This window comes from Lutra lutra, chromosome X, assembly GCF_902655055.1.
Source record: "Lutra lutra chromosome X, mLutLut1.2, whole genome shotgun sequence".
In the NCBI taxonomy this organism is placed as follows: Eukaryota; Metazoa; Chordata; class Mammalia; order Carnivora; family Mustelidae; genus Lutra; species Lutra lutra.
The window spans coordinates 2,137,265-2,159,779 of record NC_062296.1 but is presented as its reverse complement, the minus strand read 5'-3'; the positions used below and the strand labels follow the sequence as shown (position 1 = coordinate 2,159,779).

At 49.6% G+C, this 22,515-nt stretch overlaps 1 protein-coding gene across 10 annotated transcripts; it reads left to right on the top strand.

Moving 5' to 3' along the window:
- The first annotated feature begins 4,049 nt into the window (after positions 1 to 4,049).
- On the top strand, positions 4,050 to 20,667 carry ZNF275 (zinc finger protein 275). Of its 10 annotated transcripts, none has more exons than XM_047715704.1 (5): positions 4,050 to 4,192; positions 13,126 to 13,219; positions 13,656 to 13,737; positions 14,164 to 14,255; positions 14,547 to 20,667. In XM_047715704.1, exon 5 carries the CDS (start codon positions 14,576 to 14,578, stop codon positions 15,701 to 15,703), a length of 1,128 nt encoding a protein of 375 aa, XP_047571660.1. In that variant the 5' UTR covers positions 4,050 to 4,192; positions 13,126 to 13,219; positions 13,656 to 13,737; positions 14,164 to 14,255; positions 14,547 to 14,575; the 3' UTR covers positions 15,704 to 20,667. The 10 variants fall into 10 exon arrangements, 9 of the variants coding, with proteins under 9 accessions (XP_047571660.1, XP_047571663.1, XP_047571662.1 ...); XM_047715707.1 differs by having other exon boundaries at positions 13,632 to 13,737; XM_047715706.1 differs by having other exon boundaries at positions 13,610 to 13,737.
- The last annotated feature ends 1,848 nt before the right edge of the window (positions 20,668 to 22,515 follow it).

Sequence of the window (22,515 nt, the reverse complement as noted above, 5' to 3'; positions counted from 1 at the left end):
TCGGCTCAGGTCATCATCCCAGGGTCCTTGGATAAAGCCCTGCATCAGTTTCCCTGCTCAGCGGGGAGCCTGTTTCTTCCTCTTCCTCTACTGTTCCCTCTGCTTTTGTGCTCTCTCCCTCTCTCTCTCTCAAATAAGTAAATAAATAAACAAATAAATAAAATCTTTTTTAAAATTATGCTGGAAGAATTGAATATCCACAGGCACAAAAATGAACTTGGACTCATGTCTCACACTACATACAGAAATTGAATCAAAATGGATCAGAAACCTAAATAAGTATAAAATGTACAGCCATAAAACTTCTAAAAGAAAACAAGATCTTTGGGGTGCCTGGGTGGCTCAGATGGTTAAGCGTTTGCCTTCAGCTCAGGTCATGATCTCCAGGTCGTGGATCAAGTCCCATGTCAGGCTCCCAGTTCAGCAGGGAGTCTGCTTCTCCCTCTCCCTTTGCCTCTCCCCTTGCTTGTGCTCTCTCTGTCCATCTCTGTCTCTGTATCTCTCTCAGATGAATAAATAACATCTTTAAGAAAAGAAAGGAAAACAAGATCTTTGTGACCTTGGGTTAAATAAAGATATCTTAGCTGTGCCACTGAAAGCACAACCCGTAGAAGAGCAGGTTGATAAATTTAACTTCATCAAAATTTAGAATTTCTGTTCTTGAAAAGACACTGTGAAGAGAATGAAGAGACGAGCCATAGATTGGTAGAAAATGCTTGCAAAGCATATAACTGACAAAAGACAAAGAACTCTTATAACTCAATAATGAGAAAAACAATCCCAATAATAATAAACTGGGCAAAAGGTCTAAGCAGACCTTTCACCAAAGAAATGTATACGATGGCTAATGAGGACATAAAAATATGCCCAACACCATTAGTCAGGGAAATCTAGATTAAACCAGAATGAGATTACACTAGACATCTATTAGAATGGCTAAAATTAAAAAGACTGAGCATACTGAGTACTGATAAGAATGTGGAACTGGAACTCTCCTACAATACTAGTGAGTATGTAAAATGATACAACCACTTTGGAAAACAGCGTGGTAATTTTTTAAAAAGTTAAATGTTCCTCTACTGTATCATACAGTCGTACCACTCTTAGTATTTACCCAAGGAAATATATGTACATATAAAGGATTATACACAAATGTTTATAGGAATTTTATTTGTAGTTACCCTAAACTGGAAACAACCCAAATGTCCATCAACCAATGAATGAATAAACCATCACAGTATACCCAAAAGAACACTGGTTTTATGATTCTATTTCCGTAAAACTCTAGAAAATGCAAACTGCCCTGTAGTGACAGCGAGCAGATCACTGCTTAAAGACGAGAGGAGCAAGAGAAGAAGAAGAGACAGGAGAGAGGGACTATAAGGGACACAAGGAAACTTTGAGAGTAATGGATATGTTTATTACTTTGAATGTGGTGATGGCTTCATGGAGATATATATATATATGTCAAACCTTATTGGATGGTACAGTTTAAACATATCCAGTTATCATATGTCAAATATACCTCAAAAGATCTGTTTTTTAAAAAAATACACCTACAAATAAATAATGAAAAAGACAACCCTATAAAAGTGGGCAATCTATTTGAACAGATACTTTACTAAAGAAAATATAGAAATGGCCAGTAAGCACATAAAAACATCATACTCAACATGATTAGTCATCAGGGAGATGATAATTAAAATCACAATGAGTTGCCACTTCACACCCACTTAAATAGCTAAAAATAAAGGCTGACAACCACAAACCTTAAGGAAGATTGGAAAGAAAAGGAACTTTCATACATTTCTGGTGGGAACATAAATTCTACAACCACTTTGCAGAATATTCTGGCAGTTTCTTATAAAACAACTACCCTATGACGTGGCAGTTTCCTTTCTAGGTATTTATCTGAGTAAAATGAAAGCATATGTCTACAAAAATTTGTACACAAATGTTCATAGCAGCCTTATTTATAATAGTCCAAAATGGAAACCGCCCAGATCATCAGCTGGTGAATGAATACACCAGCTCAAATATATCCAGACAACGGGAGACACTCAGTAATGAAAGGGAAGAAGCGATAACACACTCGACAACACAGGTGAATCTCTACATCATACTGAGTGCGAGAAGCCAGACACGAAACAGGACATACTGTAGGATGCCATTCACAGGAAGTTCTCAAATAGGGAAAAGGTATCTATGGGGAGAAAAGCTGGAACCATGGTTGCCTCTGTGTGGGGTTGTGGTTGTGGTAGTGACTGACTAGAAATGGACACAAGGGAAATTTTCTGAGGTCTCGAGTGTTCTGTATCACGACAGGACATCGGAGTATGCATTTGTAAAAACGCACGACATGGGGCACCTGAGATTTGTGTGTTTCACTGCAGCAAATTTTACCTGCAAAGAAACAGTAAACAGGGGGATGTGTGGGTGACGCAGTCGGTGAAGCATCTCCCTTTGGCTCAGGTCATGATCCCAGGGGCCTGGGATCAAGACCTGCTTCCGGCTCCTTGCTCAGTGGAAAGCTTACTTCTCCCTCTGCCTCCTGCTTTCTCGCTTGCTCTCTCTGGCAAATAAATAAAATCTTTTAAAAAAGAAAAACAGTGAACAGGTATTCATCTCTAGCTAATGCTATGCATGCTGAAGTGTTTGGAGGTGAAGCCTACTGATGTCTGTAGCTCAGTTTGAAATGAATCAATGAAATAAGCGTGACCTTGTAATCAAGCAAGTATGGCATAATGTTAATTGTAGAGTAGTGTTTGGTACCTAGGTACAGATCTTTGAATTCATCTGTATATTGCAAAGTTTTCATAATAAAATCTGAAGGAAATTAAGAAAAAAGTTGTTAACGTCTAATGGATAAAATTGTTACAAGAATATTTAAGAAGTTGGTTATCATTATCGCCAATAAAGCATTAAATGCTTATTAATAAAGAATGAAAAAAAAGTGTTAAGCCATGTGTTTCAGACTCAGTTTCAGTGCCCAGTTTCACCCCAGCAGTGTGGCTCTTTTTTCCCTTGGCTTACTACAGTCCAGCATTTTCCTTTTTGTCTTCGAATATAACCAATTTATTCCTGGCAGAAGACATTTGCACTTGCTGTTTCTTTACTCATGCCCTTCCCGTCTTCAACAACATTCACATGGTTGAGTCCTCGTCATTCAAGTGTCACATCCGCGGTAGCCTTATTGAACTCCCCCACTATCACTCCCGTGTGTATTACTGCCTTCCTTAGGAAACAGGAGTCTTCAAGAAAGCATCAACGGGCTTAGCACACTACTGGGCAACGGCAGGTTCCTAGGTTTCTAATGACTGGCACCAAATTCTTCTGGACCTGGCTGCAACGCACTCCCCTCCCCGAAGAATCCTGTTGGTTCTTCTTCATAGTCTGACCTATTTTGAAATTAACTCAAATACATTTCCCCTCTACCCCCATTCCCACACACGTGCGCGCATACACACACATGCACACACACACACACACACACACACACACACACACACACTCACAGGAGCTCTTGGACGCCAAATGCGCGCGCCCCGTGCGCCCTGGTTTTGCTCATAGCTCTATCCTTACTGCAGGGGCTCGCAATAGCATTGGTGACTCAGTGAGGCTTTTTGACCCCTCCCGTGAGAGCTGGCTTTGCTCTGCTTTGCTTTCTGTTCCCATCCCCCACCCTCACCCCCGTCCAGAAGGCGTCCGAGGGGGCGCGGTTCTTTCCATTCTTTCATTCCTTCCTTCATGGGCTAGTTGGTTTATTCGCTCATTCATTCGTTCGTTCGTTTGTTCATTCATTCATTCGTACGTTCATCCCAGCCCGCCCCCCCCCCCCCCCCCCCCCCCCCCCCCCCCCCCCGGCTAGGCTTCTGGCCCGCACGCGCAGATCCCCCGCGGTCGCGCCTGACCCTCCCCCCGACCTCATCCCCGCCCCCTTCCCGCCCCGCCCCCTCTCCAGGCCAATTGGGGCTGGCTGGCCGGGCGGGGCCGGGGCCGGGGCGGGGCCTTGCTCCCCCACTACCCCCGGCGGCGCCCGCGGCTCCGGAAACGCGCCGCGGGGCTGCTGGGGCTCAGGCGGGCGCTGGCGGCTCCGTGGCGTTTCCTGCCACGCCGGGCCTGCCTGGGCCGCGCCAGCGCCGCTCCACCGCCGCTCCGCCGAGGGCAGCGCATTGGCCGCCGCGGGGCTGGGGTGAGCATGAGGGCCACGGGAGGGTGTGAGGGATTTGGCTGATCGTTTGGACCACGGAAGGATGCGCAGGGGGGCGGCCTGGGAGAGTGCGCGGGGCTAGGGTGAGTGTTCCGCAGAGTGTGCGGTGGCTGGAGGCCAAGCGTTCTCGGGGGGCGTCTCTGGGCCCGCAGGAAGCTGCTCAGCCCTGAGGCCATCCAAAGTGAAGGACGAGTCCCAGATGGCGGGTACGAGGAGGCCTGAAGGCCTTCTTGCGGCGGGCGGGGGGCGGCGGTCAGGGACGGGAATCGCGGATGTGCCGAGGCCTACGCTGCCTTGGGGGAGACGCTGGGAATTGGTCATTATGGGAAGGGGGGGACCCCAACCCCGAGCGCAACGGAGGCTGAGGGAGAGGGGGCGTTGGAAAGGTTAAAGGGCTTTTCCCCCAGTCTGGGGGAAGGGCCGGGCCGCAGTCAGGACCGCTGGGTGGATGAGCTGGGGACGGTTCTTGCTCATGGGGTCCCTCCTTTCCTTCTGGATAGAGGTTGAGCCTCAGGTTGGTGGGGAGGGAAGGAGGTGATAGCCCAGAGCCCAAGAGCTGTGAAGGAGCGCGAGGGGGCAGCGCTTGCTGGGTGAAGATGAGCTCAAGGCTCTAGGTCTGAACAGGGCTTTTTTTGTCGCCCTTCTGGGGGCCACCATCTCCTGCTCCTGTGCCTCCCCCCTAAACTCCTTTGCTGCCTCTAGTCTATATTTGGGTGATTAATTACATGTCTTTTTCCATCCTACCCCCACAAACACACACTTGCCTGCCACCCAAAGCCCATGGTCCCTTTCAGACAACCCCCCCCCAATCCTGGCCCTCTTCCCAGAGGTCCCACCCTATTCCAACTGACGCCCTCCAGCCAGCGTTGGCCTAGCCTGGCTGCCAGCCGCCCCCCAGTCTCCTTGGTCAGTGAAATATTTTCTCTTAAACCTCAGACCCGACATTTTTCCTTTACCGAAGGATTTCAGACAAGATTGCCAGAACGGCACCCCCTCTGGGTACTAATGCTACCTCACCCCATTCCCCATCCTCCCTCCCCCATTGAGTCTTTAAGGAGAAGCAGCTTGCACAGTACCTGGTACAGTCCAGTCCGTTCCCCAAAAATGTCCCTGGATCTGTGTTTAGAAACCTACTGAATGGTGATTTGCAGCCTTCTTTGGGTGAGAGACCCCTTGGAAAAATCACTAGAAAGTGTGAATGCTCTTCCCAGAAGTCTGACAGCACAGTGGGATCCCACACTGGAAGGTCACAGGCCTGAATCCTGTCTGCCAAAGGCTGGTGGTGAGGAAGTCTCCATATTCTGGATGGGCCCAGTACTGACAAGGCATAGGTCTGCATTCCAGTCCTCAAAGTGCTGGTTGCAAATGCAGATTCCTTGGCCCCACCCACACCTCCTACTCTGCCCCTTGAGCTCTTAGCAAACCCCAAGCCAGGATTGTAGCACACTGATCCAGCCCTGGTCCTAACCTGCCTGGGCTCCCCAAATGAGCAGCCCCTCATATCTGTAGAGCCCATCCCATATCCAGGGCAATGTAACCTAAATGAACCTATACTTATAATTTATGCTGGTTTTTAGTAAGATGCCATGCACCTTCTTGGGAAAGGAGGAGCATAAACCTTTTCTCAGTTAAGTACAACAAACACTACAAAATCCCCTTCTGGTCTACCTTCTGGCTTTTTATAGAAGGGAAAGAAAACGGCAACCTAAACAGAGAGGGACAGGTGCCCAAGTGAAGTAAGAGAGGAGAACTGGGGAAGATGGAGACAGATGCCTCCCACCCACGCACATGGAAAAAAACACACACAGACACAAACATCCCAAGAGAAGCAGACTTTCCCGGTGAAACACCCTTCCTTGGCCCTTTAGGATTCTGCCACTTCTGGCAGCAGCACATTTGCACAACACAGGGTTGGCCCTCTCCCTTTAAGGCCTTGGTGGCCATTTCCTGGTGAGACACGCTGAGAGCACATGAAGGCCAACGTCATCTCCAGCCCAGAGGCTTGGGTCAGCATCCTGGCCTTGCCTGGCTGGATTGGATTGGGATTTTTGGCGGTGTGTGTTGTCCCCCCGCCCGTCCTTCAGTCAAGCACACATGACCCAAAGAGACATGTTCCTGGAAGGTGCCCCCAAGTCTTCTGTCCCCCTGAATTATTTCAGTCCCAACAGGTGGGATCTTACCCGCCCGACTTTACAACTCAGAATCGGCCTAAGACACAATGAGCCATCCTTGCATGTCTCTTTTGGTAAGTCTGGGAGTTGACAGACCATGTCTGCTGGCCTTAAAGCTGGTCATGCTGTCAGAAGGCCCCGCGAGTGAGGATGCAAGATGGTGGGAAATATCTTTTCCTTTCTGGAAGCGCTTGTATTTTCATGTATGTCAGCGTCGCTGAACCATCTTTGCCCAGAGACAGTTCTCAGTCTAAGCAGCCGGACTCAAAGGAGGACAGACACCCGGTGAGGAGAACTGGGAATCTAGGTGATCGTTTGCACGGGACAGAAAGCCACAGGCACCCATCTGAATTAGATGCTGGAGAGTGAGGTCTCTTGTCTGGTCTATAAAGACACGCTCCAGGGCATTTTTGCTCTGGCCCAGAACTGAACTGAACACCATGAGCTACCTATTGTCTTCCAGGGCCTGAGGACATTCTGCTACAGGTCCTTATTTAGATGTCCAGGGAGTCCAGGTATTTCTGGCATCCCTTAGAAGTTTCTGGAAGCTGCTAGATAGATCTAGTTTGGGTGGTCTTGCTGCCTCTCCGTTGCCCCAGTGATGGGGCAGGGGCATCTGCCCACTCAGATGCAGACTTCACTAGCACATTCTGAGGAGGGATTCTGAGCTCCAATGCAACCAAAAGACACTTAATTATTCACTACTTTTTTTTTACATGGGTTGGTTTTTTGTCTCCATTGAATTCAGCTCTTAATTTCTGTTCTTTCATATCAAAGTGGAATGGTTATTTCGGTTCTCTTAATGTTTCTGATTCTATACAGAAAATTTGATTTAAGTAAGTAGATTAAAATTTACGTTGCCATCTAAAGCACATGGGCAGGATTATTTCTGCACTCCCCTGAGCTCTCATGCTGTAGAATACGTGATTTTTCGGATTGTCAGGCAGGGGGTTTGCATCCAGAGGGTCTCCCTGTGTTCATCAAACAGCCACGGTGTCCGTGGCACTTCGCTCGGTCTGGGGTGGGATCTGCGGTCCACCATTGGCAGGGGGCCTCGCTCTCCGGGAGTGGATAGGCCTTAGACTGAACTTCAGAGCCCATGGAAAGAAGGAGCCTAATGTCATTCTATTAAGAGGCAGAGATTTGTTTTCCCATACTCTTTCTCCCAACTGCTGTTTCCCAGGTGGGTGTAGGGTTATGAGATTCGGGTGAATGAAAGTGCCTTCCGGTCAAGGTCTGCAGCATCCTCTGTACCCATCAGGTGCATTCCTGTGGTTTTCATATTCTTCCTGGAATTGCTTTGACTTGACCCTGCAGCTCCACTTTTGGAAGGCAGTGGACATCTCTACTTGTCATTTTTGTCACAGCATCCAGCATCTTTTCCAGGTTCATTCCACCATTTCAAAGTAGAGCAGCCATAGAAGCATAGAAGCATGGCTTCTGAGCGATCACATGATCTTCGGGATTGGTGATAATTTTACTTTTAACTGCAGTGGGGGTTAATGTGTATTTCATCATACAGAATTTAGCTACTTTGGTGAAAGCGGGGCTCCCTTTTTCCCATCTGTTTTTGTGAGCACTTTCTCGATGACCGCTGTACGTCCGTGCACACTGGGAGTGCATGTGCTGACCTGAAGTTCTTGCGGGTTACGTCTCCTGGGCAAGCCTGCTATGGGAAGGGCCACTCCTGTTGCTACACAGGAAAGCATAATTAATAATTCACATGGGGGTTGTGGCTGCAGGATTTCAACAGTTAATCATTCCAATTAAGTGAAAACACTTTGATAGGCTCTGCTCAATTAAATAGAACACTTGAGGAGCACGTGCTCAATTAAACATGGGTGGCTTGGAAGAACTTTGTGAGAGTGAGAGAGAGAGAGAGAGAGAATGATGTGTGTGACTACTGCCAAGCAAGGGTCTGTGATGGCATGTTGATAGGATAATTTAAAGCCAGTTGCCTAAGTCCATATAAACCATCAGGCTCTGAGGACATTCAATAACAGCCTATTGCCTTTCTTTGGTGTGGCTCGAAAAGTCTTAAATCTTGGGAGCTGGACCTTAGGCGAGTTACTTAACCTCTTGAGTCCATGACTTACTTCTGTGTGCAATGGAGGCAGTGAGAATTATTGGTCTCGGTGATTAACTTACGAGAAGGGAGAAGCACAGGACCAAACACGTAGAAGGTGCTCTGTAACTAGAGGTTCGCTCCTGTTAACACTCCCCTCTCCCCACAGCTTATCCCATGTCCCCTTGATGCCAGGAGCTCCTGCAGATGCTGGGGATTCAGGGCCAGGAAAGAGAAGGTCTGTATCCTATGGGAGGTGACATTTCTCCTGGGGAGTCAGGTAAAGACAAACAATTTCATTTGAGGATGATTGTTAGGTAGTGAGAAGTGTTATGAGTAAACGGTGATTGGGCTCGAGAGTGAAGACACTTTGAGGAGATGACACTTGATTGAGCTCTGAATTCTTAGAAGGAACCACCTGTGGCATGTTCAGAGCCCCGAGGGGGCATCACCTTGGCATAGTTGGGACAGAATGAATGCCAGGGTGTCTGGAAGGAATGACTGAGATGTGGGGTACAGGATTTGGGCCAGGTGGGCCGGGCTGGGGTCTTTGTAAGGGGCTAAGGCCTCGGGTCTCTGGCTTGAGGACAATGAGACAAGGTTGTAACGGACCATGTTTTTCAGAAGGTAAGTGTGAGATGTTCTGCCCGTTCCACGTGGCAGCAAAACCTCCACGTCAATGGAAGTGAGTTTTCTTAATGAATTGTGTAAGGATTCTGTAACCAGTTTGTTTTGTATCGGAAGCCAAAGTCAAACCAGACCTCAGATATACACCAGGAAGACTCCCAAGTGCTCAGAGGGGCCCTACCCAGCTGACAGTGGGCCACAGAGGGTGTAGCTGCTGGGCATCTGGGGTGTCACTCACACACCAGGGAAGTACCTGTGCTGGGCAGTGGGCTAAAGACGGGGCTAGGGCTTCTGTGGATGTTGAGACTAAAGGAGGCCTTCTGCTCACACCCATGATGGCACCAAGAGCCTGTGGAGAGGAGCCCAGGAAGTCCCAACCCCACGGTCCTTCCTATCTCTGAGCTTTCTGGGACTGCCCACACATTCCCATCAGCCTGTCTTATCTAAAGTCTACCCAAATCTTTTTTAAATTATTGCTCTTTTCTGATTACCAAAGAAATGCAGCTCAGTTACTAAAAATTCACATGGTATGGAACAGAAAGCAGAAGACCTTTCTAAATCCAGACTCTACCCCAGTGTGGCACACATTACGGTAGAGCTGTGCTTAGTTCAGCAACAAGTCACTCCGTTTACTCCTTTTTTCCCCTGAATTGCAAATATGTAGTTGACTGTTCTCTCTCCGTCCCTACTCTCTTTGGATTTTTTAGTGAACAGTTACTGTCTGTCTCCATCTTCTTTAAAGGATTTGCATTTTTGTAATCTGTGTGTCATCTATATTAACCACCTGTTGATTTTTTTTTCATTTTTATTTCTTTTTCTTTTCTTTTTTTTCTTGTTTTCTACCACTTGTTGATTTTATGTTTAAGCTCTTCAGTTTTCTTCCTGCTCTGAGTTCTAGGACTCTTCAGTAAGGTCTCCAGCCTTCTGAGCCACATTCATCATTCACCCTCTCCTTCTCTTATTTTTGACAGTGGGATTGTTTTGTCCTATAGTATATTGTTTTCCATGCTTTTGCTTTTCACCTATGTATGTCTTTACATTTAAAGTTTTTATATTTAAAGCTTCTTACAGACGGCATAGAGTTGAGTATTGTTTTTTTTAATGTAGTCTAGTAATCCCTGCTTTTCAACTGAAGTGTTTACTCCATTTACATTTAACTTAGTTATCCATGTAGTTGGACTTAAGTTCGCCATCTTGCTATTTGTTTCTATTTATCCCCTCTGTTCTTTTTCCTTGGTTGCTTTACTCTTTTGGATTATTTTTTAGAATTGTATTTTATCTCCACTCCTGGCTTATTAGCATGCATCAGAGTCTCGGAGGGCTTCCTAAAACACTAAATCATACATTTTACTTATATGTATGGTATAAATCCCACAGTACCTTATTATTTTTGCTTTAAATGGTCAGTTATTTTTTAAAGATTTAAAAATAAAGGGGGTAAAAGTGTTTTTACATTTCTGATGTTCTTCATTCCTTTGTGTTGATCCAAGTTTCCATCTGGTATCATTTTCCTTCACCTGAAGAACTTTCTTTAATGTGTCTCATAGTACAGGTCTGCTGGTGACCAATTCTTTTTGTCTGAAAAAGTTTTTACATTGCCCTCATTTTTGAAGGGTATTTCCCCTGAATATAGAATTGTAGGTTGACAGGGTTTTTTCCCTTTAGCACTTTAAAAATGTCATTCAATTGTTTGGGGCTTGCACATTTTCTGATAAGAAGTCCACAGTTACTCTTATCTTTGAGCTTCTCTACAGAACATGACACCCCCCCACCCTGCTGCTGTAAGATTTTCTCTTTATCACTAGTGTTCAGCAATTTTATTATGACGTGTTTTGGTGTGCACGTGTGGTTTTTTTGGTTTTGTTGTTGGTTTGTTTAGTCTTGATAGGGGTTGGCTGGGCTTCTTGGAACTAGTTTTCATCAAATTAGGGTATCGTTGTATTTGTATTGTATTGTTGTATTAGTTGTATTTCTTCAACTACATTTTTATCCTCTTCCCTTTTCCTCTTCTTTTCAGATTCCAGTTCCATGTGTGTTAGGTGATTTTCTGTTATATCCAGGTCACTGACACTGTTTTTTAAATATCTTTTTTCTTTTCATTTTGATCTTCATTTGGGATAGTTTCTGTTGCTATATCCTCGAGTTTTCTAATCTCTTTTGGGGGACAGGGGTCAGTGTCTAATCTGCTGCTAATCACATCGAGTGAAATTTTCATTTTAACTGTTACAGTTTTCACCTCCAGAAGCCCCATTTGTATCTTGTTTATATCGTTCATTTTTTTCCATTGTGTTTCTGTTCTTCTCTCAGTCTTGCACAGAGTTAAACTAGCTGTTGTCCTTGTCTGTAAGTTCTGCCAGTCATCACTTTTGAGTTATGTCCGTTGACCTGATTTTCCTGCTTCTTGGCGTTCCAGATGATATTGCCCAGCGGCTAGAGTTTTGTTACTTCACTTTGAAGAGGGTTGGACTTCCTTTGAGGGTGTAGTTATTTGTGGAACGGCTTCATCACATCAAGGCCTATTCTTAAGCTTTTCTAGAGCACGTTCAGGGTAGCTGTGGCTCCAGGAGACGGTCAGTACTACTACTGAGGCACAACCCCTCTGATTCTCTACTGAATGGCCCCAGCCATCACTGAGGACTCTACTCTGGTTGGTTGGGAATTGTTCAGCTTAAAGCCTCCAGGCCCTTCCTTTCCTAGTCTTTGGGAGTTTTATTATGTACCATGGCTTGGGAGTCAGGAAAGGCCCAAGGGGAGCACTATGCTGATTTTTTTGGAGCTCCTTTTCTCTGCCTCGCTCCCTCCTTTCTGACACTCTTCTCTGCAACTTCTAGCTGCATCAGCTGTCCTGAATGCTAGTCTGTGTCTTGATGAAGCCACCAAGCTCTATTGGAGGCCCCCTTCCCTGCACACTCAGTCTGGACATGGCCTCCGGGCAGAGCCAGGGCAATGATAGGCTCATCACAGTTGTTTCTCTTCTCTCGGGATGATGATCTTGCACTTCCTGCTGCCCAGTATCTGAAAACTTGTTTCAAATCGCTTCTGTCCAGTTTGATACTTGTTTACAGCAGGACATTGTTCTTTGTTCCAATATCCTGGCCAGAAGTAGAAGTGTCCCTCCGTCCGCCCCTCTCAGTATAATACCCGATTTTATGTAAAAGTCTTTCTGGAATGTCTGGGTCTTCTACTCCTTGAGCTAGTGTAAAAAATGCCTCCTTTTCATTTACTTGTGAATTGACCTGACATCAGAACAGAAACTGTGTTCCTGTTTCTTTGTATTGGCTGAAATGGGAGACCTCTGATACACACACACTTGTGGTAATATAATCACAACATTTCACATATTTTGCAACCTGGAAGAAAAAGGTAAATCTGAACATATCATTCAGATCTTTTATTTAGCAACGTAGTGTTTGAAGATCTTTTCTTTGAGGCTTCTTTTTCTAGTTGTTTTGTTCACCTTTTCATTTGGTCAGACATTTCTCAGAAACTTTCTTGTCTGTGTCTGCCTCATGGGCACCGGCTTCATCGTTTGCGTTGGCCTTTAAAAGGCCTCGCTTCTGGCCAGTGAGACCAGGATCCCGCTCTTTCATTGCCTCACTTCGCTCCAGTAGCCCAGTCTTTCTTGTTGCCCTTCCAAAATGGGGAAAATCTCACCTGTCTTCTCACTTAGGTCTTTCTTCTGATATTGTTTTGGAGACACTTCCTTCCTTTGCAGTGTGAGCACTGACCTCTCTGAGGCTGGCTGCGAGGAGGCCTGTCCCAGAGAGCCTGTCTTGCTACCGTTGGCTCTCCATCTGTGTCTGTCTTCTCCGGGCTGTTCCTGGGCCAACATTCATTTGTCTTGTCCGGGTTCTCTCTAGCCTGTCTGTATTAACCCTTTGCCGTCTGTGTCCCCCAGTGTTCACGGTTGTGTGCTCTGGCTTGTCACTCAGCTCCTGTGCAAGAGAAGACTGAATGAGATATAAAACCAGGGGAAAGGAAATCACTAGTCTTGTCCCAGGGGACCCAAAAGCAGGGCCGCTGTCACTCATGGCTCTTCTCACTTTCCTTAGCTTTGCCTGCCCCCTCCCCGGGCCTTGCCCTCCCCCAGGATGGAGCCCAGGAAACCAGGTTCTGGCAGGCCCTCCTGAGACACTTGAGGCCCAGGTGAGCTGTGCTTCCTTCTGCCTGCCTTAGGAATCTGTCACTGCTCCCTGGTTTTGGTTGTGGCCTCTCCCTCTTTTCCCAGCATGACACACTACAGGACCTGAACTCCAGCTTCTGCCTTTCCTCCCTTTGCTTTCTGCCTGAGTCTTCCAAGAAACGGATGCCTGCTGGGGTTGTAATTCCCATTATGCTGGTGGGGGAGCTGCATTTCAGTCCAGGAAAGTGATTGAATGGAAGTCCCTTGGGAAGATAGTGGGAGGCCCGGGCCATGGCCCAGGTTTCTGATGGTCAGATTCTCTTTCCAGGACTTCCCGAGGCTTGTGTTAGATCTCCGTGCTAGTGATGCACAACCACTCCAGACCCTCACGTCTTATCCCTTGCTGTTACTAGCACTGCTCCCACCTCATTCTAGAACGGACAGAAGGAGTTCTTTCAGGATTCAGTGACATTTGATGACGTGGCCCAGGCTGGACGCTGAGCAGAGGACGCTGGCACATTAGAGGAACACGACCTCTGGGGTAAGATGCCCCAGCCCTTGCCCCAGCTTCCCCACAGCCGCGTGGACCTCTGCTGTCTCAGGGGCTGCACATGTAAGGTGGGGAGGGTTGCTAAGACAGGAGTCCGCTGCGGGTCAGGCTTGGGAGTTGTAGCACAGGACGAGGTTCACACCGAGGAGTGTGAACCAGGAGAAAGGAAGGATCGGCTCTTCGGGATGTCCATCTGGCGCTCCATCCGATGGGCCCAGGGTCTGCCTCCGCCTTGCCTGGAGGGAGCCGGCCCTCGGGGAAGGCATCGGGAATGGATGCGTGGCTTGCCAGAGGGCACAACCAGGCTCTACTTTGTGGCTTGAAAGGGTTTCATCTTTGAAGGCCCTGCTGCACCCCGGCTGTGTTCTGATGGCATCTCCGGCCGCCAGCCAAACCCCTTTTCCTTTTCCACGTGCAGGAGTTCCTGTTCTGAATCCTACCTGGTGTCCGGCCCCTGACGCTGGTATCGGCCCCACCCCTTAGTGCAGACTGAGCGAAGTAGTGTTCTGGTGAGTGAGAAAGAAACCTGAAAAGTGAAAAATTCGGCAGGGGGTGGGGGGGGGAACCGGCTTAGCCTCTGGGGAGGGGGTGCGGCTGCTTCTCCAGCACGAAGGGGAGATGTCCTCGGCCGCTTTGGTGCGACGGTGAGGCCTCGCTGCCCCTCTCGTCCGCAGTCCCGGCTTCTGGTTGGACGCGTGCAGCCGTCGTGCCACAGCCGCCCCGGGCCCCGCGGTCAGCAGCCGCCTCCGCAGGAACGGGATGGCAGACAAAGGAGAGTAACCTCGTCCTTCTCCTCTCAGGAGGCGTCTGGGCGCGCGAGCGGCGTGTGATGGGCGAAGAAGCGCAGCCGCAGGAGATGGCCTCCAGCAGCTCCCCACGGGCCAGCGAGCCCAGTCCCGAGGTCAAGCGGAACAGGGACACTGGGGGCCGGGGGGGCAGCCCTCAGGACCTGCCTATAGAGCATCACTTCTCCTGTAAGGAGTGCGGGGACGCCTTTCGGCTCAAGGTCCTCCTGGTGCAGCACCAGAGGATTCACAGCGAGGAGAAGGGCTGGGAGTGCGGCGATTGCGGGAGGGTCTTCCGGGGGGTCTCCGAGTTCAATGAGCACCGCAAGAGCCACGTGGCTGCCGAGCCGCAGCCGGGCCCCAGCCGCGCCCTGGAAGAGGCCGCGGAGCAAAGGGAGCCGGCGGAGAGGGAGGCGAAGCCCTTCGAGTGCGAGGAGTGTGGGAAGAGGTTCAAGAAGAATGCGGGCCTCAGCCAGCACCTGCGCGTGCACAGCCGGGAGAAGCCCTTCAACTGCGAGGAGTGCGGCCGCTCGTTCAAGGTGAGCACACACCTGTTCCGCCACCAGAAGCTGCACTCGGCCGAGAAGCCGTTCGCCTGCAAGGCATGCGGCCGCGACTTCCCGGATCGCCAGGAGCTGCTCAAGCACCAGCGCGTGCACACGGGCCACCTGCCCTTCGACTGCGACGACTGCGGCAAGTCGTTCCGCGGCGTCAACGGCCTGGCCGAGCACCAGCGCATCCACAGCGGCGCCAAGCCGTACGGCTGCCCGCACTGCGGCAAGCTCTTCCGGAGGAGCTCGGAGCTCACCAAGCACCGGCGCATCCACACGGGTGAGAAGCCGTATGAGTGCGGCCAGTGCGGCAAGGCCTTCCGCCAGAGCTCCAGCCTGCTGGAGCACCAGCGCATCCACACAGGCGAGCGGCCGTATGGCTGCGGCGACTGCGGCAAGGCCTTCCGCGGGCCGTCCGACCTCATCAAGCACCGGCGCATCCACAGCGGACTCAAGCCATACGAGTGCGACAAGTGCGGCAAGGCCTTCCGCCGGAGCTCGGGCCTGAGTCGCCACCGCAGGACCCACAGCGGAGCACGACGCTGCGAGTGCGGCGAGTGTGGCCGCGTGTTCAAGAGACGGTCGGCGCTGCAGAAGCACCAGCCGAGCCACCGCGACTAGAGGAGCGCCCCCCACCCCCAGCCCGAACCCCCTTGGCGGGCGGTGGCGGCAGCAGCGGTGGCGGCCCACAGGGCCCAGTCCCCGAGAGGGGGAGGGCGGAGTCAAAGGAGATGAACACTTTTGTAGCGCTTATCTATTTTCTCGTCAGAAAGGTCGGATCCAATTTATACTGTCACCAGCAATTTCTAAGTGTACACGTTTCCCATCTTGCCTATCGAGAGTAGCTTCTAGGACATTCTAATTTATTTGGACTAGTATGACTGGCATCAAGTACCTTCAAGGAATCCACAGGCCTCGGAACTGAGAAGGAGAGAAGAGCGACGTGCAGGTGTCGCCGGAGGGGGGGCTTTTAGGTCCCCTTCGCCGGGCTGCTCTGCCTCACCCCCAGAGCGAGGCACAGAGCTAGTCCTCGAGGGCCTCAACGTAAGGTGACCCCCGCTTTCCTGGAGACAAGACAGTGCCCCAGAGTTGTTTGGCCTACTTGAATTTATAAATTTTTAGGGATGTAGATAGAACACTCAGATGTCTTATAATATTTAATTTATTAATTCAGCTATACATACATACTGTAAATCACATATTACATAGAATAATATATTAATTTAGAGAGTACTCCTTTTTTCCCTCACACCGCTACGCAAGATCATTTTATTCTAAATCCTCACATGCATCTCTGACCTCACCATCTTCACCAACCTCGTCACCCCTTTCGAGTCATCTGACAGTTCGGAAGCATCTTGGACGGCTTCTGTGCATCTAAGCTGTATGCCATGCAGCACTGTGACAATCCCTGCACGAGGCTCTCACTAGAAACCGCCTCCCAAGCCATAAATACATGTTCTCATTCCATTAGGACATTTGTGGTTGTTTTGTTCTGCTTTTTTTTTTTTTTTTTTGCTTTTTTTTTTTTTTTTTTCCTCGATTTGTCCTATAGCTCTACGGCATCACCACTTAACGGGTTTGGCTTTTTCAAATGACTTTTAAAAGACTTTCTGGAAGCATCTAGAACTTGTCGTTGTGAGGTCATTCTCCCAGGAACAAGTACTGAATCTGGGTCAAATTGCTTTTGCGTCCATTTTTTTTCAACCACTTCATTCTGGTGACATCCCCGTGCATCCAAAACTAGCATCAGCTGGGGTCCATTTCAGGTTAATAGGTCTTGTCCTCCAGCAGCACTATTCTGTTCAAGCTCAAGTGGCTGAGAGAGCACACCCATAACAGGGGCATCTCAAGGACTCAAGTATAAGATGATGCCTCTTTTTCGGGAGTGATAGCCTCTCCCCCCACGCAGCCAGCCCTCCGTTCTGGGCTCTGTAAAGCAGGGGTGATCACAGGACTACCTCCTAAGGTTATCATGAGAACCATGATGCCACGCCTGGTCCGAAGGTGCACACTCAGTGAAGGTCATCTGCTCTCATCGCCATAATTACCGCTGGCATTCTATGGCTCATTAGTACTGGAACTGGGGATGGACCCAGGCCTCCTGACTCCTAGTCTCATCTTCTTTCTCTCGTGCAGTGACTTAAATCGTGTTCCTGTTTTCTTGCATGCAGATTGTACGTTCATCTCCTTTGACCAGTTATCAAGTTACCTTTGGATATATTGACTTTATACAGCTGTTCGTTCTAGAGCGATTGTGATGATCTCTTTTCCATTTTGATTGCTTTGCTCTTGGTAGCAGCTTTATTACACTTTTGTCCTGTAAGTTTTAGGTTTTACGAACCCGAGCACTCACCGTCGTCTGTTAAGCCGTAACTTCCATTACTTCAGTACTTCAATATGATGATGTTTTCTTCTGGAATTCTGATTACAAATGAAAAGTTGAAAGCCCTGCCCCACCAGAAGGTGGATGCTCCAGGTGGGCAGGCTGGATGGGAAGGGGCCAGAGAAGCAGGCTCTCTCCTCATCCAAGATGCAGACTCGGTGCGTCTCTGTGAGTGGGACTTGACTATCCAGCCTGGCCACACAGACACGCAAGAGAAACTTCCATCTCGGATTGGCCAGAACATTCTGACTGTTCCTCAGTATAGCCCGGCCTGTCAGCAGCAGGCCTGGGCCTCAACTAGATCAATGGGGTAGTCCAGATGTGGTCTTGGCTGCAGCTGGCTATCCATCAAGCTCCTGGGAGCTTTGGCCATGCCCGGCATGGATTCACTGCCTGAGCAGCAGAGCCACACAAGACATCTCCTCGAACATGAGAAGACTCCCTTGACTGATGCTGTCACGTGGATTGTGTCCTCCTCCCAAGGAGTGACTCTGCAACTAGAAAGAGGTCGGTCTGGTGGCTTTTGTTTTGGGCAACTAGGGGAAAATTCACCCAGGTGTTCTGATGTTAACCTCCTGCAGCTACAGCTAAGAGGATCTCAGAGAAGAGGCTCAGAGAAGAGCCGTGCCCCTCTGATGCCCTGTGCATCATGGTGACAGAAGCTGGCGCCACAGGCCCGGGCTGTGACTCTCAGCGGCCCTGCCCAGGAGGGGCAATAAAACAAGGGTTCAGAGGGCGATGGTGCCCTTCTGACAGCCCGTGTGGCATAGAAATGGAAGCTGGTCATCCTGGGGCTGGGCTGTTACTCGCAACAGACTCCCCCAGGAGAAACAGCAGCAAGGGCTGGCCAGAAACCGGCCTCCAGTGACCTGTGGACCCCGCAGGTAGAAGCCAGCCACACTGGGGCTGTGGTGTGACTTGCCAGCAGCTGTGCCCAGGCAGGGGGAGCCACTAGTGGGCCCAGAGAGGAGGTCAGCACTTCCCGATGGGCCCGCCGAGACCGAGCTTCCCGGCAAGCATACCTGGAGGGGCTTCTCAGACCCCCATCCTGGAAAGCGGGGTCCCCTGGTGACCCCTGTGACCTTAGCCAGAAGGTCATCTGGAACGGCCCCCAGGCCACAACAGTGGCTCTCTGTGACGTCTCCGTCCTGACCCCCAGGCACTTGTTAAACTTGTTAGCCTTGCGCTCTATGGCCTCAGTTCTCACAGTTGTGAAACTGTGTCTGAAATCACTGCTTCCTTCTGCATCCATTTGCTCTTTGCAAGCTGTCAGGACATGGTCAACACAACTGTCATCCGGTAAGGAACTTGACATTCACAGGGGGCAAGTCGGGCGACATCCGCTGGAAGTGCTCCGCCACCTCTTGCTTGTTCACTAGCCATGCGTCAGCATCTCTGAAGGATCCAGATACAGTGTTGGTAGCTCAGAGCCCCGCGTTGTCGCCACTGCTCCGTTCCTCCCCCTCCGGGACGTGGCACCCTGGCATCCCGTCACACCCTCCTGACTTCTTCCATTCTCAGTTCTAGCATTTTCTCTGAAACAGACCCTCTCCTAGAGTTAACACTAAAGACCGCATCTTTTCTGTCACTGTGTTTGCGGGTGACGTCCGTGCTCTCTCCAGCTCAAGCAGTCTGTGGCTTTAACGTGTGTCCTGTAGTGTCGCCCAGCTCTGTTTTTGCCTCTAATGACTCGGGGGTGGATTTCCTTGGATTCCGTAGGTGTACTGCGCTGTCATATGCAAGATGTGATCAAGCTTCCTATAGTGTGTGCTCGTCTATGCATTTGTGTATCTACCTCATTTCGTTTTTTCTTTCTAATCACACACATCCCTTTTGCAAGGGAAATGAAGAGCGGTTGGGTTACATAGAATGCTGACTCTCATTGGAGATCTAACCTTTTCTTATACTCTGAAAGAAACCTTCCATTGCTTTTATTAAAGTTTTGAATACTTGCTGAAATTTTTAAATGAAAGTTGTTGTTTACCATTTTTGCTGCTTATTAAGATGAACTGTGTTGATTAGTTGTGTCACACCCACTTCTGCATTTCCAGAGCGAGCCCTACACAGTCGCAGTGCTGGCATTCCATGGGCCCGGGGCTTCAGCATTGTCACATGCCCTGGGACCCTCACCCTGCACCCCAGGCCACATTCATTGAACCAGAACCAAACACTTGACTCAGGGCAGCAACCAGTCATCAGAGCTGTCTGGAGGTGACAGGCTGGGCCTTTGAGGTTCTCTGTCTGTGAAGTGCAAACAAGAGAAATGAGAGAGAAGTTTCTAGTTGGTGTTAGAAGAAAGTGGGAGCCACACGGTATTTAGAGGAGTTGACCCCATGGGTGGCATCATCTTGAAGATCTGTGGGCTCCTGCCAAGCACTCCAGAGCTGCCTCCACTCCAGCACCCTGCAGGAGTCTGGCCACATGTATTTGGATTTCTGGCAGCTGCCCCCATCAGTTCGTTTGTGTCCCCATCCTAGGCTCCCTTGACCTGAGGCAGCTTGAGTGGGTCTCTGCTTTCTGTCATCCGTCAAGAGTCAGTTGCCTTTGACCACTTGGCTGCTTCCTAAGAATCACGTGGCTGGTTTTCCTCCTGTTCTACCGGCTCGAGTTCCTGGCTCAAGTCCTACCTGACTGTCGTCAACACCTGTTTAAATGTGGTACTGTCTTCTGTTCACTCAGATGGGTAAAAATCTATGCCTTTTGGTCTCAGTGAGTTTGACCAATGCCTTTCTGTCCAGGCATCCGTACAGGATCCTGTTTGTCCCATGAAATGGGTTTAAGTCAACTTCCGGAGAACCTGTCAGATCGGGGATTTGAGAATTTCTCTATTACTAGTATACTTACATTCTGTACTTCTCATTGTATCAGTTTAGGTGTTTACCTTCAAAACTAAAAATGGTCTCTTTTAACTTGGCCTTCAGTGTTCTTTGCGTATCTAAGAATGGTAGCCACGTCTGCCCCAGTCCACATTTCAGTTGTTTGCGCTCTTCTCTCACTCCTGGTCTCCTTAACTTGTCTGTTTTATGGCACTTACTATAATCAGCCTTGCACTAGAGCTTCGCCCTCCCCACCTGCCCCCCTGCCTGTTAGATTGTGAGCTCTTATAAGACAGGGGTGACCCTTCATGTCTGATTCCCCTACCAGATCTAGCACAGTGCCTTGCATCGAGTAGATTTCAATAAATATATGTTAAATGGCATTGGTGTTCCTTGACTTATTTTGTCAAAGTTTTGGTTGACAGCTCTTCCCCTGCTCCTTTCTCTGGGCTCTGAAGTTCTTGCCCCCCCGGTGTTACCTTGTGCCCACCCCCCACCCCCTTACCAGATGCCTGGAGGGGACAGGAGGTGCCCTGATGAGAGAGGGCTGGCTTCCCTGGAAATTTGAGCTGCCCCTTGGCAAAAGAGTCCTGTCCTTCAGCCAAGTACCTTCTCCCACCCTGGCTAGGGCTCTCCCCCGAGTCTGAATTCCAGGTGGGAGCAGAACCAGCCTGCATTCTGGGCTAGGTGAGGGTGGGAGTGGGGAGGTCAGTCCTCTTGGCCAGTGGCTGGTCCTCTTTCTAATGATTGTTTTCTCAAAAAGGCAGGCAGTGAGGACAGATACAAGTGAGGACAGACAGATACAAACGAGGCTCAGCTGCTCATCCAGCTGCCCGGTCCCAGAAGGACAAGCCCAGAGGGTCCCCAGGCGTGTTGGGTTGGGACCCCACAGGCCACGATGTGCTACAACAGCGAGGAACAGGATTTTGGAAAGGCCTGTGTCGTCTTGGCTCCGGGGCCCCATCCTCATCAGTCTGCCTGTTATTTTGCAACCCCAGATGCAGCTTCTAAGCAGGCGGTGTGGGACCGCCCCACGCCACTGCCTGCCCGGCTGCCTGCTCGCAAGCCAGCTATGTGGAAAGAACCATTCGTTGGCTTTGGTGGTTTCATGATGTACTTGTCACTGAGAACTCCGCCCATTTTTCCATAAAACACGTGCAAGCTCTATTCGGGCAAGCTCCGGTTGTGCAAAGCCAAGGCCACGGGTCTGTTTTGACCTCTGATACTGGGCCCAGAGGGGAGGGGACAGCTGAGGGCTTCTCTCTAGGGGCCCTGTGGGCTTCTAGTAGGTGTTTGAAAATGTTCCTTTCTGCCCCTCTCTCTGGAGTCCTGTCGCTTTTCCCCCACCACCCTCCTCTGAGCGCCCCCAAGAAATCTTTTGTGTACCCAGGAGTTGACAGTCTCCAGACCCCCACCTCCCGGGCCAGCGTCTGGGCCTCCCTCATTGCCCTAGCCCAGGCTGCCGCCCACTTCTCTTCAGCTCGTGTCCCAACTGGGTGGGGGGTGGCCACTGACATTTTCCTAGTCTGTTCAGGTTGCTGTGACAACAGACAATACCTCACAGTTACAGAGGCTGGGAAGTCAAAGACGAGATGCTGGCCAAGCCGGCGTCCAGCAAGGACCCGCCTCTTGGTTCAGATGACAGCCAGGTTGCTGTGTCCTCACAGGATGGAAAGCTGAGAGATGTCTGGGGCCTCTTTTTGATAAGGGTGCTAATCCCACCCGTGGGGGCTCTGCCCTCACGACCTAATACCTCCTAAAGGCCCCACATCTTGGTTTCCTCATATTGGGGGTTAGGATTTTAATGTATGAATTTGGGGAGACACAGAGGTGAGGGTACCTGGACCTCTTGTGGATTTGTGCACTTACTAATGGGATTGATACACCAGTGAGCTCTTTGAATTTCTTCCCACAGAGCACTATCATTGCTTTGATTAAAAGATCTGTAAAACAGGGGCGCCTGGGTGGCTCAGTGGGTTAAAGCCTCTGCCTTCGGCTTGGGTCATGGTCCCAGGGTCCTGGGATCGAGCCCCGCGTCGGGCTCTCTGCTCAGCGGGGAGCCTGCTTCCTCCTCTCTCTCTCTCTGCCTGCCTCTCTGCCTGCTTGTGATCTCTGTCTGTCAAATAAATAAATAAAATCTTTGGAAAAAAAAGAAAAAAAAAAGATCTGTAAAACAGATAATAAAAAACACGGTCCCCAGTTTTTCTTTTCAGGAAAGACAGATCAGAAAA

Bases quoted from the DNA above. Each gene is read 5' to 3' on its own strand.
- ZNF275 (XM_047715711.1), top strand. From the start codon at position 14,576: ATGGGCGAAGAAGCGCAGCCGCAGGAGATGGCCTCCAGCAGCTCCCCA.